The 17,004-nt window shown below is 41.0% G+C and overlaps 1 protein-coding gene across 1 annotated transcript in view; it reads left to right on the top strand.

Annotated features, from left to right (window-relative positions):
• Nucleotides 1-6,921, top strand: part of RAMP3 (receptor activity modifying protein 3) — a 117,950-nt gene extending 111,029 nt beyond the window's left edge. The window contains exon 4 of the mRNA XM_070767123.1: nt 4,344-6,921. Coding sequence (XP_070623224.1) covers nt 4,344-4,599 — 256 coding nt within the window. The 3' untranslated portion in view covers nt 4,600-6,921. The remainder of the gene's footprint in view (nt 1-4,343) is intronic.
• The last annotated feature ends 10,083 nt before the right edge of the window (nt 6,922-17,004 follow it).

Genomic DNA, 17,004 nt, shown 5'->3' with positions numbered 1-17,004 from the left:
AAGATTTTTGAACAATCCAATGTTAACCTTCTTATTGCCTCAGTATATCCTTTCTGACTTACACCTGCAAGGATACAAGGAGTGTAAACATTTTGTTAGAAAGAAGAAGAAAGTATTAAGTACATCTTCTGTTGAGTTTTATGTCAAGTTTGTGGTGAATAGGTAGAGATTAAAGGCATGTCTGTGACAACATTGCAAAATTATTTTTGCAATGATCACACTGTTTCATCCTCAACAATTAACTACAACAGTGTCCTGTTCTAATATACCAGTGGGCTTAATTCAGCCTCAAGCAGAACAGGGGAAGAATATAAAATTAATTAGATAGCAAAAATATGGAAGTCCAAGGGCAACTTTGTAAAATACTTTAAATAAGGAGGGAATAAGGGAATAAACAATTAAACAACAACGTTTGGACAAATCTACTATATTTTATGAAGGAGTTGATTCTCCGTAGTGGAGAACTTTAAGATACATGCAGCCACCAGGCTAGGTCAATCCATTGATTTTTCAATTCTTGTCTAGTTTTAAGTTTTCCCTTTTCATTCAAAATGTCTTTATATCTTTTAATTTTTTCAATGTTGACAGCGTCCAGATGTATCAGTGCCTCCATCGCGGAGAGCCCTGACTGGTACTTTCATATAATTTTCTTTGATTTTTCCCCATACTAACAGCCAAGCATTTCTAACATAATAATTTCCAAAATTTGGAAATTGTATTTTGCTTTTCCATATCGTAGAAAGGCTTGCCACTTCAATTGAAGATCATGTCCCTCTTTGAGACATCTTTTTTGCCTCAAATTTATCTATAATAAAGAAGCATTTTCTTTATTATATTTCAAAAAAATTCCTGCTTTTGGTAATATTTTTCTATATACATGGAATCTAATAAATCTTAAATATTAGGCAGCAAATAGATGGGTGCAGGGTCAACTGGTTCTTTGAATTACAGTGATCTCTCGGTTAGCGCGGGGGTTACGTTCCAAGACCTCCCGCGCTAACCGATTTCCGCGTTATACTGGATGCGGAAGTAAAAACCACCATCTGCGCATGTGCGCCATTTTTTTCATGGCCGCACATGCGCAGATGGTGGAGTTTGCGTGTGGGCGGCGGGGAAGACCAAGGGAAGATTCCTTCAGCCGCCCAACAGCTGATCTGCTCCGCAGCGCGGAAGCAGCGAGGAGCCGAAGATGGGGTAAAGGCAAAGGGGAAACCCCATCTTCGGCTCCTCGCTGCTGCCGCGCTGCGGAACGGATCAGGTGTTGGGCGGCTGAAGGAACCTTCCCTTGGTCTTCCCGCCGCCCAGGCAAAGGGGAAACTCCAAGATCGCTTGCCGCTTTGCAGCTTGGAGCCTTGCTTCGCCTCCTTCGCTGCAATAGGCAAGCGGCAAGCGATCTTGAGAAAGAGAGAGAAAGGAGGGCGACTTGCCAGTCCACGCCCCCCTGGATGAACAGCCTCGCATGGCCCCAGCGCCGGGCTCCGCTGTTGCCTCCGCCCCCATTCGGCTCTGCAGCTGAGAGGCCTTCCCGGCAGAGCCCTCCCCAACAGCTCCCGCCGCCAGCGCAAAAAAGAAAAGAAAAAAAAAATCCCCAAAAGAGGCAGGCACAAAGCGGGGGCACAAGGGGAGCTGCCCGGCAGAGGTTGCTTTTTTTCTTCTCGTGGGCAAGTGGAGGGGGGGAGAGAGAAGGGAGGAAGAGAGTGTGAGAGAGGAAGAAAGAGAGAGAGAAATGATAGAAAAAAGGGGAGAAAAAAGAGAAATGAGAAAATGATTGAAGCATAGTGACAGGAAAGAAAGAGAAAGAGACAGAGAAGTGACTCTTGGTGATGACGTATGACGTCATCGGGTGGGAAAAACCGTGGTATAGCAAAAAAACCGCGGACTTATTTTTTAATTAATATTTTTTGAAAAACCGCATTGCAGCGTTTCGCGCTAATCGAGAATGCGCAAATCGAGGGATCACTGTACTCAAAATTTCCACTGCCAATTCTCCAGAACTGGTCAAAATCTGCTACTCTTCTACACATTGAATATTATACACAAAGCCTGGCTATGGCAACCATGCACATTAGAGGTGGGTTTCAGTAGGTTCTGACCAGTTCTGGAGAACCGATAGCAGAATTTTTGAGTAGTTCAGAGAACCAGTAAATATCACCACTGATCACCACACCCCATCTATTTGCTGCCTTCTGAGTCCCAGCTGATAGGGAGGAAATGGGGATTTTGTAATAATCTGCTGGAGTGGAAAGGAAATGAAGATTTTGTAGTATCCTTCCCCTGTCAAACCCAATAAGCCACACCCACAGTATTGATAGTGACATTTTTTGAAACCCACCACTGATGTGCATACTATGCAAACAGTTTACAGTTCTGTCTTGAAATCTCTTTTCCAATCTCCCTGCTTTTCAGGGAAGTGTCTGGTAAAGGAGAAATTGTCTAGAGAAACTGATTGCTTTTCTCTCTCCTCCCCTCACCTCCAGAGGGATTTCAGGGGGATTTCAAGAAAGTGAGCTGTTTGCTTTTCTACATATGGAAAGCAATGTAGCTGTACTGGCAGTGGGAAAGAGTCAGATATAAGAAAGATTGATTGCTTTTTTTCCTTCTCTCCTCCCCAGAGCAAAGAAATTGGAAAGAAAGATATTTCAAGAAAGTACTAAAAGCTGTTTATATAATATCCTTTACAGGTGGCTGTTATGTAAAAATTAGGTTTACAAAATCAGAAACGAGGAGATGACAAACCGCCTGGGAAAGCCAAGTCAAATTTTCAAAACTATTAAAAAGTGAAAGTTAGAATATTTTAGACATTTTATGCGACACCTAGAAAAATGCTGCATACTTCACTTAATCCTTCAGGGAAAAATTAAAGGAAAACGAGATCCAGGCAGAAGAAGATCATGGCTTCAAAATCTAAGGGGCGACTTTGGACAAAACTCAGCAGCACTTTTGTGTGGCTGTTGATAAAAATACTGTAGAATCGGCAACATGATCGCCCATGTCCAATGACAGATATGGCCCAAGAAGAAGAATAACACCCTTGCAATACTCAATCTGATTACTGTACATCATATAGATTGTAATGGTGATCATGTGACAGGGATGCTGAAAAAGTGTGAAATTGACTACTGGGTCATTCTGTGTCAAGTGGACCAGTGGTCCCCACCTTACCATCTCAGATTTTGATGAAATTTGGCACATAGTTTCTGTATGATATAAAACTATGCTGTGCAAAATTTTACTTCAAAAGACTAAAAATTGGGAGTTCTAGGAGACCTCAAATAAAGTTTGCAAAATGCTGAGTCTGCAAAAATGACATTTTGGGCCAACTTCTAGAAGCTGTAAATGTGGCAGTTTCAGTAGTATGTTGGAGATATTTGGAGAACCTGCACACCTTGTAAGGCCTATGCTCTTTCTAATGGTGCTAAATTAAAGAGGATTGAAGCTGTCCCACAGGATCAAACAGGGCATCGAAAATAGTCAAAATTTGGCAAAACCCTGTTAAGTACCAACTTTGAACTCTTATATTATTTCAACAACTTGAAGGAAAGTGCTGCAAATTGGAAGTCCTCATTGCAGCTGTGTACTTAGTACACCTGCCAAAAATCAACCTGAAAGGCCAAGTAGTTTGGAAACTACAGCAGCCTGAAGATTGCTGTAAATTCATTTTTCAGGAATTTTTTGGCATACTTTGAGCCTGAACCATGGAAAAAGTAAGAGGACTAAGTATGTGGGGTTTTACCAGTTTATAAAGCCTTACAAGTTGTGCAGGTTCTCCAAACATCTCCAACATACTACTGAAACTGCCGTGTTTACAGCTTCTAGAAGTTGGCTCAAAATGTCATTTTTGCCAACTCAGCATTTTGCAAACTTTATTTGAGGTCCCCTAGAACTCTCAATTTTTAGTCTTTTGAACTAAAATTTTGCACAGCATAGTTTTATATCATAAAGAAACCATGTGCCAAATTTCATCAAAATCTGAGATAGTAAGTTGGGGAGGATCTTTAAAATTGGTCCATTTCACTTTTCTCTTATCTTTTTCCAGATAGAGAGCACACTTGCAGTTTGACTTCCAACTTAGTGATTGCTTTGCTTAGCAGTTTCTATTAGAGTAATTATTCAAGGATTACTAATAAAAAGTACTGCATCTTTTATCATTTATCAAGAACTACCTCTAAAAAGCTACTGCAACTTATACTTTAGAAGCAAAATCTTTTGATGTTACAACTTATTGAACTAGGTGTACATTAAATTAGAAGGAAATAAAAAAATTATTAGCAGCATTTGGAGAATTTTTCTTATTTCTCATTTCTTAATTTCTTATTCTTATTTTCATATTATTTCTTTTTCAGGTATTACAACAACTTTATTCTATGTACAGAACACAAGGTTTCAACAGCAAAGTGCTTTTGGCCTAACCCACTGGCTGAAGGCTTCATCACTGGAATACATAGACAATTCTTTACAAACTGTACCTCAGATAAAGTGCATTGGGAAGATCCTCCAGATAAAATTCTGGTTCCTTTGATTTTCATTCCAATTTTTCTGACAGTTGCCATGGTTGGTATAGTGGTGTGGTGTAGCAAAAGAAGTGATATTTTGGTATAACTCAGCAGTCATCACCGTGTTGTTCTTTCTTTTATTGAGAGTGAAATAGAAACATTATATGTACTGTATATTTACATGTTCATGTGTGTATGTGTGTGGTGTGCATGTGTGTGTATGTGTAGACATATACAGATCGAAAAATACAATAGACACATACATATAAAGACAATTTTGGCAAGCAGAATCCACATTCTTCTGTAGCTACACATTATAACACATTACTTCTCCCGCATTATAAACATTACTTCTCCAGCAGTATAAAGGTTGTTCTGATAAAAATTGTGGCTCAGGGCCATAACTCTGTAATAATAGAAATAGAAAACTATCTGAATGTGCTATGTACAATGGAAATTTGTGGCTTTTAAGAATGAATCTCAGCTGTTCAACTTTTTAAAAAAGATGATATATGTGGACTATAGATTTGAAATGTATGCACATGTGTACTGAACAATCATATTTATGATAGGGACTCTTTTGGAATAAAATATGAAAATTAAGGATATTTAAACATGAACTTTGAGATTTAAATAGATTGTCCTTGCCAAAGATATATAGCATACAAATACATCTGCAGCAAAATAAAGTGAAACACTGCAAATAATGAATGATCAGAGAATTGTCACAATTATGCTGGCTCTTCTACAAATTAGTAAACAAGAATGTTTGCAGCCTGGACTGAAAATCTACATAATGATCTCTTTAAAGAATATAATTTTCTTTTGCAAAGCTGCAAAGGGAATGAGAGGAAATTGGTCAACTTGAAATGTATTCAAGTGTCAAAGGAATTGTTATATTTTGTCTCTTTCTGTATTTTTAAGCTGGTAATTTTAAGACAATTTTCTTTCCATAGCCTTTTAAAAATGTCTAATGTGCTTTAAGATTCTGCATATTGAAATGCAATTTATATGTTAGATGTTTTGAATTTCCACACATATTTGCACATACAGAAGAAATGAGTTCAAAATATCTTAAATATTACCAATGATCTGATATTCATAAAAATATCCACTATTTTAGGAACCAAGTATTTCAATTGGATGTTATTAATATACCACCCGATTCTATCTATTACCATAGCTGTTTTATTTAAAAAATAAGATGGGGTATGGGTCACCAACTTTTACCTTTGCAATATGTCTTCAGAGTGGGATTTATATGTGGTTTTAAAAATACGTCTTCAGAAATTTCCTATCCAGTAAGGGATTCCTTGAATTAAAAGGAAGACATTGAGGCAGGGAACTGAATCAAATTACTGTATTTTTCAGAGTATAAGATGCCCCCCCCCCCAAAGTGGGTGAAAATTTAGATGTGTCTTACAGACCAATAGCGGGCAGTTTTGGCTTTTTGAACCATATTTTCCCCTGCCCCTAGAAGTACTTTGCTTTGCTCCGCACGTCCCATTTTCATAAAAAATGGACCTGTTTTTGTGCTCCCAAGCCCTCTGCATGTCATAGTTTTGCCCTCCCTGGTCCCCAGAAGCACTCTGCTGGCCAAAAATAGACATTTCTTGGTGAAAACTGCCACAGCTCTGGCAAAATCAGGCCAGGCAGAGTGCTTCTGGGGGCCTGGGAGAGTGAAAATGCAATACTCGGAAGGCTTGGGAGCCCCAAAAGAGGCCCATTTTTAATGAAAATAGGCTGTGCATAGCACTGCAGAGTACTTCTGTGGGCCAGAGAGGGTGAAAATGCGATGCCTGGAAGCCAAAACTATTTTTTTCTTGTTTTCCTCCTGTAAATTTAGGTGCATCCTATAGTCTGAAAAATACAGTATTCATCTTATCTCAAAGACCCAATAAACCTAGATTCACACTGTAATTTATTTCTTATAAATGCAGTGTAGAACCAAATAATATGGTTTTATGGATAGCATAAAAGTAGGATGTAATGCATGTAAACTTACCTGGTATAATATTATTATATATAATGTATATCTTATTAAAATCATATTATTTTGATTATTTTGTTAAAAAGTTGAAAACCTGAACAAATTTATACTTATAAATATTGTATTGTTACATTAAAAAAATAGAAGTGAATATATTATTACAACTAATCTTCATAAAGTATTTCATTTAAATGATATATCTGGCAAGAAGGCATTGTGATTCTGATCAACAAATGTAGGAATCCATATTTTCCCCATAGACATTTGCTTATTATGAAACACAGAATCAAGATCAGCGGAGCTTTTGATCTGATTCTGTGGAGTTTTAAAATTCTTAATACAGTTATAAATTGCATCACACTTTTAATAATTTTGTATTGTTTTGTATTGTAATTTTTGTAATTAGCAAAAAATTACTCATTTGGTGATAATATTTTAAGAAAGGAAATAGGAAGTTTAAATGCATTATATTTGCTATTCCCATGCTTATTTCTGATTCTTAGAAGTGAATATTCAGTTGTGGGGAATCCAATCAGTTCCATGGGGAAGAAATCCTGCTAATTTATATTTTTCTCTTTCTTCTGAAGATTTCAAATAATTCTGAATCCATGCAGAATTAAACATGAAGGAACTGATTGGATTCCCCATATCTGAATATTCACTTCTAAGAATCAGAAATAAGCATGGAAAGAGCAAATATAATGCATTTAAACTTCCTATTTCCTTTCTTAAAATATTATCACCAAATGAGTAATTTTTTGCTAATTACAAAAATAGCTTTATAGGTTTGTCCTGTGGTAAATCTATCTAATGTGAGATAAGGGATGAAACAATACATAATGATTATATGGTTTTATTTTCAAATCAAATCAATAAGGAAGGAATAAAAGCTCAGATTTAAAATTCTGGCACATGGTTTTTAACTTGCTGACTTATAATAGTTGAACTGTTATCAATCAGTAGTAAATCCTCTGAAGTGCAGCATTATTATCTTGATTATCTCCTTTTCTAGCTCAAAGAGTTCTTCTGATACCTTAGACTGCACTTCGTTAATTTAAAGCAACGTTGGAAGACAAATTTTATTAGATACCTAGAAGTTCCACAGCCTACATATCCAGACCCCATCTGGTTTTTTGAATATGTCTCACGAACTAGAAGTTCTGGCTCAATTTAAAAATTACTTGACTATTTTTGTGTTTTTCACATGCACTTGTGTTCCAGGAGAGAAAAAAAAACGTTTTTCATGTATGAGAAGCATATCTAACATATCAGGATGTTTAAGAAAAAAGATGAACCAATAAACCTCAAATATAATACCAATTTAGTCTTCATGTGCAATTTGCTCATTGCTATTTGTGAAAATGGTGGTCACAAAATGAAATTCAGTAACATTAATCATAACTGAGGCCAAAAGCAGTACCACCTGTATTTTAAAATAAAAACGGCATATCACTTTAGTTGTAGAAATGTTCCCATTTAGTTTTGAATTTATTATAAATGAAATTCTAAGTATTCAATGTCATGGTAATAAAACCACTTGGCTTTCTTGCACTTTCTTTGAAGAACTAATTTTGTTCCTTATTGTATCATTTCAGCTCAGGAAAGAACAATCCAACTGGGTCTCATTTTTGAGATTGTTTTTCTAATAGCACTATTCATATTGGTTTGAAAATACATTGGACATATGCGACTGAAGTGCCTTTGGCTAAATGGAGGCTTGTGATGTGTCTCAATTTTCTGGGTTCAGAAGAATAATCTGTTACAAAATGAATGTTAATAGAACAGAAACAATTACTACAGACACAAAATGGTCAGTGAAAAGTGTTCCTTTTAGTTCTGAATTTGAGGAATTTGAAGAAATTCACAAGAGAAGCTTATACTAATTGAAAAATTTTACTCCTCCACTATTGGAAAAAGGAAGAAAAGAAAACAAGCAGAAGTTCATGAAAACTAGGAGATAATTTTAGTGGTTTCTGTAGCTCTCTATTACATTAATTCATTTATTAATTCATTTATTTATTAGAGGTGACTCAGGGCAGCATAGAAATCTAATAAACACATAAATATTATAAATACATACTATATCTCTTTCTAGAAAACTGTCTTTGATTTTCTTTCCCTCTCTCTTTTTTCCTTACAATATACCATAATTTTCAGCATATAAGACACACAGGTATATAAGACGCACCTAGATTTTAGAGGAGGAAAACAAGAAAAAAAGTATTCTGAACCAAATGGTGTAGTTTAATATTGTTTAATAAAATACTAGTGTAGCAGAGTAATTTTTAAAACCATATATACTTTTAAAAACCCTGTACACTTTTTTACAAATTTCAAACTTGACATCTTCTAGATTTGTGGACTTCAACTCCCAGAATTCCTCCACCAGTCATGCTACCTTAGAAATGGGAGTTGAACTCCACAAGCCTTGCCAGGTTTGAAGACACTTGCACTCCTAACCCCTAATTCAGGGGTCTTCACAGAAACAGTGTGTGTGAAGCTTGTAGATTGAGACAAAACCCTGAAGCTAAATGGAACAAATTTCCATGGTGAACTCTTTTGTAGCACTACGGAACGGAAGGTTGCTGCTGAATGAAATACCGTATACGGTGGAAGGGAAGTGTGCATGTGCATGGGTGAAGAAGAAACTAGCGAAAGCGTTCGGTGTCCCCTTCATTGTTTAATGTAATTACAGATAAATGCAGGCAAAACTCTTGTGGTGGAACTAAGAAGCTCTCGGCTGCAGACACGAATTATGCAAGTATTTCTGCCTGCAGATTCGGGGAACCTGTTGAAGAGTTTGCAGTGAGTACAGCGAGGAATCAGCCATTCCCTCCCTGAGAAACTGGGTCTGCTGAGTTTTTTTTAGCAGGTTTAGAAAATGCAGCAAGCAATGGCAGGTTGCAGGAAAAAAGCAGACAGATTCAGGAGAGGATTGCTGTGGAACATTTGGGATGTTCGCCGGTGCTGGTCGATTGTCCATGGGGAGGAGGGAAGGATTGTAAAAATGGGGGTGGGTCAGAGGGTCCCCTGGGCCGTTTGGGTTAAATATTAGGATCAATAAATAAAATCTGGAAGGGGGGAGGGTTTAAACAGAATAAATACTGGAAACTTGGAAATGGGAAATCAAAGGGATTGGATTGAGGAATTTATTATTTGGACTGCACAGCGAGTGGCCTAGGCTAAAGAGGTTTCTTGACGGTTTGAAAGTCACCAATAGAAAACAAGCGAAGGTCGCTCAGGCAGGAAGGCAATGGCAGGTGAGGGGCGAGGGGTAAAGCTTGCAAGAGGGTGGCCTTCTCCTGCATTTGGGGGATCTTAGGGAGGGAGAGCCCTTGGACCTGCCACCCCTGCCTCAGCCGAGCAGGGGACACCTATCCCCAGCTGAAGCAGCTTCTGTCTGAGCGCCCGTCATTGACCGCCATGCTCTCCCAAAGGTCCCTCCAAAGGCAGGAGATTGGGGTAGGGGCCTATGGAGCCAAAGCCCCTCCCATTGGATGATCAGGGCCGGCTGAGGCAGTTTTGCTCTGAGACAGACAGCACCTGCCCGCCACGGCTGCTCACCCAAGCCAAGCCCAACAACATGGCGCTGGTGCAGACAACAGCTCTACCCCTTCAGGGCCTGTTCACCAATCTCCTCAGATTTGGTGGCGATGGTGGCCTGGGGCTTGGACATGACATTCCCAGTGCTGCTTCTCCTTGAAGAGAAGCCACCAGAGACACCACCACCACTGCCTCCCATCCGGCCTTGGCAACATTCAATGTATAAGATGCACCCCAATCAAGATGGATGCAAGATGGCGACGGAAGCAGATGTCTAGTCCCGTCACAAAAGATCTCAGCAAACAAAGTTGGGAAAAGACTTTTTAAAAGTACATAAATAACGAAAATTAATAAATAACTACTGAAGGAGCACCCATGGACTCCTACTCTTAAGCACTTTTAGCAAAAAGCCTCTGCAAAGCTCAGCTAAGAAGAGATCAAAAACAAAAACCTTCAGATCCTCGCAAGCATGCACGGGCTCAAAGTTCAGCTATCCTGGACAGAAGGTAAGCAGGGACTATAGAAGAGATCGTGCGGGGCGGGAGAGAGCGTTCGAGTTAATTAAGCCAGCCAAAACTACCGTGGGGAGGGAGTGGATTTTTGCGCTGCAAAAGGAAGTCACTAGCTGAGAAAGGAAGCAAGGAGTCACTAGCTTTGATCTTCTCCCCGACGCCCAGCTGATGCCTCCCAGCAACCACCGACAACCAGGAAATAGCCTCCACCAACCTGGGATTTCTCCCGGTACTCCCCAAAGGCAACACTACCAACCTGAGCCCCTTTTGCCCAGCTGATTCCTCCCCCTGCCATGGAGCCTTAAAAAAAACCTTCGTGAGATAGATGCCCAGCTGATTTCCTCCCCCAGAGCCTCTGTTAGCTTGGGATTCCCCCCTCTCTCTTTAAGCTGCCTGCCTGAGCCCCTTCCGCCCAGCTGTTTCCTCCCCCCTCACCTTTATAGAGCCATCAGGTAATCTTCAGGAGGATTCCACCTCTAAACTCCAGATGCCCAGAGATCTCTCCTCAAAGCTCTGACTCCTGAAAACCCATCCTGCAAATCTAGCTTCTGTTGAAAGTTGTATCCACCATTAAAGAAACTTTAACCTCGTGGCTTCAAGAGTAGTGATGGGCGAACCCAACAGTGTTTGGGTTCGGCAAGTTTGGACGAACTTTACGTAAAATTCGGCTGAACCCGAACCGAACCCAAACTCGAACCTGAATGGGGAATCCCTCCCACAAAGAGATTCCGGGGGCGGAGCTTTGACGTCACCGGCAGGTTGCTAAGGACACCAAGGGGATCACTTCCTGGATTCCATGGAATCCAGGAAGTGATCACCTTGGCGTCCTTAGTAACCTGCCGGTGACGTCAAAGCTCCGAACGCCAAACACGACCCTGAACTTTGCCCAAAGTTTGAAAAAAATCCGGGTTCATGTTCGGCATACCAAACACCGCCCATCACTATTCAAGAGACCACATGATCCCATAGGTGAAAGGGACCAAATAACCAAATAATTAAATAAATAAATCAAGTGGCTGTGAGGAGCACTGGAGCTCAGAAGAATCATCTCAGTCTTCAGAGACTGCCATAAACTCCAATAACCCAGCCTAATCATCCCTGATTGCTCCTACCTTCAGAAACACAATAGACCCATCAGTAAGCCCCAGGATACTTAACCTCACTGACCTGAACAAAGAAACAATGCTTAATACCTACTGTCTAAAAGCATTCTAACAGCATTCTACTTCAACACTACCTACTGGCAAACACTATTTTATTTACAAGAATGCCAAACAAAAAATCAAAAAATGCCACAACCCCCCTCCCCAAATGGATGATGATTTCACCAACAATGATGATTTATGCTACAAATGCATCAAATACACCATACATAAAGAAGAATGCACTAAATGCCAAATGTCAAATGCCAAAACATCCACAATACCTGCCTGGAAATTAGTAAAAATGTCACCAACTTCCTACAAAAATCTTCCTCATTTCTACATTTCTGCCCTTCATGTTTACTTAAAATTAATGACCTAATCACCATGTCAATAAAATTTGTGTCACCAAATAAAGACTGAATGTACCAATTATCACAACATCCAAGAAGAAAACCTACGGACAAAGTCTACTCGTGCCTTCTACAACTTTGTTAACAATAAACTCAAAGACACTAGACCCATCCCACCCCTTAAAGCAGTGATTTTCAACCTTTTTTGAGCCACAGCACATTTTTTACATTTACGAAACCGTGGGGCACATTGAGTGGGGTGGGGGAGGCTAAAAAAAGTTTGGACAAAAAAATTATCTCTCTTCCTCCCTTTCGCTCTATTTCTCTCTCCCTCTTTCTCTCTCTCCATCCCTCTTTCTTTCTCTTCCTTCCTTCCTCTTTTTTGCTCTCTTTCTCTCTCTCTCTCTCCTTCCCTCCCTCTCTTTCTCTCTCTCTTGCTTGCTTTCTCTTGTTCTCTTTCTCTCTTGCTTGCTTTCTCTCGTTCTCTTTCTCCCTCGCTCTTTCTCTTTTTCTTTCTCTCTCTCTTGCTTTCTTTCTCTGAGCTTCGCGGCACACCTGACCATGTCCCACGGCACACTGGTTGAAAAACACTGCCTTAAAGGATCAAACAATAATGATGAATCAGACAAAGCCAACCTCTTTAACACCTTCTTCAGACCAGTCTTTGTTAACAACAATGGCTCATGCCCAACATTTCCTAACCGCATCACAAATAAACTCAATGATCTTACACAAATTAATTTTACAGAATATAACATTAGAAAGGCATTACACAACCTAAAACCATCTTTATCTATTGGACCAGATGGACTATGTGCATACTTCTTAAAAAATCTCTCCTCTACCTTGGCTGAACCTCTGAGCATAATTTTTAATAAATCTTTCAGTACTAGCTCCCTACCCACACTATGGTCACTTGCCACAGTCATCCCTATCTTCAAAAAAGGAGATCCAAGCAACGTTGAAAATCACAGACCTATATCTTTGTGTTGTGTCAGATGCAAAGTTATGGAATCAATCATAAACCAATCCATTACACTCTACCTTGAAGCTAATAACCTACTTCCCAATAAACAATTTGGTTTCAGAAAAAAATTATCCTGTAATCTACAACTCTTACACTGTAAAAACATTTGGACCACTCAACTTGACCAAGATAATCCAATTGATGCGATCTATATCAACTTTTGCAAAGCCTTTGACTCAGTTGTCCACGACAAACTTCTTCTGAAACTCAAATCCTGCGGCATCTCTGGACTACTACACAATTGGTTAACAGCATTCCTATCTAACAGACAACAAGTGGTCAAAATAGGAAGTGCCACTTCTCTTCCTACTTCTGTTAACAGTGGTGTCCCTCAAGGTAGTGTTTTAGGACCAACACTATTCATACTATACATAAACGATCTTTGCGATTGCATCACTAGCAATTGAGTTCTCTTTGCAGATGATGTCAAACTATTTAATACCCCCAACAATACTGCTACCCTTATAGCAGAATGATATAATAATAGCAGGTTTTAGACCATATAGCAGAATGGTCTAAAACCTGGCAACTTCAAATCTCCACCACTAAATGCTCTGTCTTACACATTGGTAAAAAGAATCAGAATACTAAATATAAACTTGGAGGAATTGAAGTTATTGATAACCGTCAATCTGTCAAAGACCTTGGAGTACTCATATCAATGACCTAAGTCCTAGAGCCCACTGCAACAACATTGCCAAAAAGACTTTAAGAGTTGTTAATCTAATCCTTTGCAGCTTCTTCTCTGGTAATTTTGAACTGCTAACAAGAGCTTACAAAACATTTGTCAGACCAATACTACAATACAGCTCACCTGTATGGAACCCACATTGCATATCTGATATCAACACAATTGAGAGAGTCCAGAAATATTTCACAAGAAGAGTCCTTCACTCCTCACAACAAAATACTTTACTCCGCCAGACTTGAAATTCTTGGTTTAGACAACTTACAACTCCATCGTCTCTGTTCCGACTTAATTATAGTTCATAAAATCATATACCAAAATGTCCTACCTGTTAACAATTACTTCGCCTTCAACCACAACAACATACGAGCATGAAATCAATTTAAACTAAATGTAAACTGCTCCAAACTTGACTGCAAAAAATACAACTTAAGTAACAGAGTAATCAATGCCTGGAATGCACTACCTGATTCTGTGGTTTCTATTCCTAATCCCAAAACCTTTATCCTTAGACTATCTACAATTGACCTCTCCCACTTTCTAAGAGGTCTGTAAGGGGCATGCATAAGCACATCACTGTGCCTACCGTCCCTGTCCTATTGTCTTCTTTTGTTACTTTTTATCATTACTTATCTAATGTTTTATTTGTACAAATTACCACTCTATAATTGTTTGACAAAACAAACAAATAAATAAATACAGTAGAACCCCGACTTACGAGACTAATTGGTTCCGGAAGGAGGCTCGTAAGTCGGAACGCTCGTATGACGAAACATTGTTTCCCATAGGAAACAATGTAAACTCAATTAATCCGTGCAACAACAAAAAAACCCGCTGCCGCCGAACGTGGAAGTTAGCGTTCAGAGACAGCTGCGAAGCAGCGCGCGTGTTTTAAAACGTGGCAGCCGGCCTGGGGGGCTCGGGGGGAAGCCCCCGAGCCCCCCAGGCCGGCTGTGACGTTTTAAAACACGCGCGCTGCTTCGCAGCTCTCTGCTGAATCCGGAACGCTAACTTCCGCGTTCGGATTCAGCAGACAGCTGCGAAGCAGCACGCGTGTTTTAAAACGTGGCAGCCGGCCTGGGGGGCTCGGGGGGAAGCCCCCAAGCCCCCCAGGCCGGCTGCAACCTTTTAAAACGCGCGCTGCTTCGCAGCTGTCTGCTGAATCCGAACGCGGAAGTTAGCGTTCCAGATTCAGCAGAGAGCTGCGAAGCGGCACGCGTGTTTTAAAAGGTTGCAGCCGGCCTGGGGGGCTCGGGGGCTTCCCCCCGAGCCCCCCAGGCCGGCTGCCACATTTTAAAACGCGCGCCGCTTCGCAGCTGTCTGCTGAATCCGAACGCGGAAGTTAGCGTTCTGGATTCAGCAGAGAGCTGCGAAGCGGCGCGCGTGTTTTAAAAGGTTGCAGCCGGCCTGGGGGGCTCGGGGGCTTCCCCCCGAGCCCCCCAGGCCGGCTGCCACGTTTTAAAACACGCGCTGCTTCGCAGCTGTCTGCTGAATCCGAACGCGGAAGTTAGCGTTCCGGATTCAGCAGAGAGCTGCGAAGCGGCGCGCGTGTTTTAAAAGGTTGCAGCCGGCCTGGGGGGCTTGCCAGCACCCCCCCGAGCCCCCCAGGCCGGCTGCAACCTTTTAAAACACGCGGGATACGAGCGCCAAGGAGCTGTCTCCTGAAGCCGAAAGCAGAAGTTAGTGTTCGGCTTCAGGAGACAGCTCCTTGGCGCTCGTATCCCGAATGTGAGCTCGGGAGGCGAACAAAAATGTCGCTCCCCTCCCAGCTCTTATCTCGAGTAGCTTGTAAGTAGAGCTGCTCGTATGTCGAGGTTCCACTGTACATCGAAAAACACGGTAAGTCTACTGGCATACTCGTATTAGGTCTATTGTTTATTTATTTATTTATTTATTTATTTATTTATTTGATTTATATGCCGCCCCTCTCCGTAGACTCGGGGCGGCTCACAGCATACAATAAGACAATTCACAACAAATCTAATAAATTTAAAAAACATTAAAAATAACCCCATTATTAAACCAATCATACACACAGTCACACCATACATAAATTGTATAGGCCCAGGGGAGGGAGGGGGAATGCCTCAATTCCCCCATGCCTAATGGTAGAGGTGAGTTTTAAGGAGTTTACGGAAGGCAAGGAGGGTGGGGGCAGTTCTAATCTCTGGGGGGAGTAGGTTCCAGAGGGTTAGGGCCGCCACAGAGAAGGCTCTTCCCCTGGGACCCTTCAGACGACATTGTTTAGTCGACGGGACCCGGAGAAGGCCAACTCTCTGGGACCTAATCGGTCGCTGCGATTCGTGCGGCAGAAGGCGGTCCCGGAGATATTGATTGAAAACTCAGTTACCACTACATGAATTAGATCTAATTTTATTTGCTTACTTTGGGATTTTTATTTATATGTATCTAGATGAACCTACAGGCACACAAGCTCAGGTCTGGCGCACATGTCAGCTGATTTTCAGGCCCTCTGAGCTCACTGGGACTTGGGATACTATTTTCAGCCTCTAGAGCCAGGTCCATTTTTTGCTCTTCCAAGACTTCAGAACCATTCTAGGGGCCTGAAGAGGGGAAAAACAGCCTTCCTCACCTCCCTGGAGGTCCTCCAGAGACCAGAAATGGCCTGTTTCCTAACTTCCCAAACTAGAAAGGCTCTGAAGCTTGAGCAGAGCAAAAAAATAGAACTTCTGGTTCAACTGGAAGTTGGCAAATGGGCCATTTTCTGCCTCTGGATGGTGGGGAGGCACTGAAGCCTCGGGATAGTGAAAAACGGGTATGCCATCACGTGTGTGGGGTCACGTGTGCATGTGTGTGTGTGAGTGTGTGCACATGGAATTATGGGTGTGGGCATGCATGTGCACACCCCTCACAACCCCCTCCTTTTGGCATGCAAACGAAAAAGGTTTCACCTTCACTGCTTTATGCCATGGGTGTCAAACTAATGGCATCACATTGCAATCACGTGACATTTTGCAATGTTTTGCAAAGGTAGAAATTTTGTAACCTCCTTGCAGGTGCTGGAAATGTGTCAGATAAAAGGAAAATGTTAATTTTTTGATCCTGATAACAACTGAATTTTCTGACAATTGGTGTATGTTCAGGAGTGGGCTACTGCCTGGATGGGGGGGAACGCAATGGGGTAGCGAAAATGGAGCTCCACCCCAGAGCACCCAATGTGCACTGAAAAATGTTGAAAGAAAATGCAGGGCATCCTGCATAAGCCACGCCCACAGTTTGGTAGTAAAACTTTTGA

The sequence above is a fragment of the Erythrolamprus reginae genome, chromosome Z (assembly GCF_031021105.1).
Source record: "Erythrolamprus reginae isolate rEryReg1 chromosome Z, rEryReg1.hap1, whole genome shotgun sequence".
Classification (NCBI taxonomy): Eukaryota; Metazoa; Chordata; class Lepidosauria; order Squamata; family Dipsadidae; genus Erythrolamprus; species Erythrolamprus reginae.
This window is presented reverse-complemented; position numbering and strand designations above follow the sequence as displayed.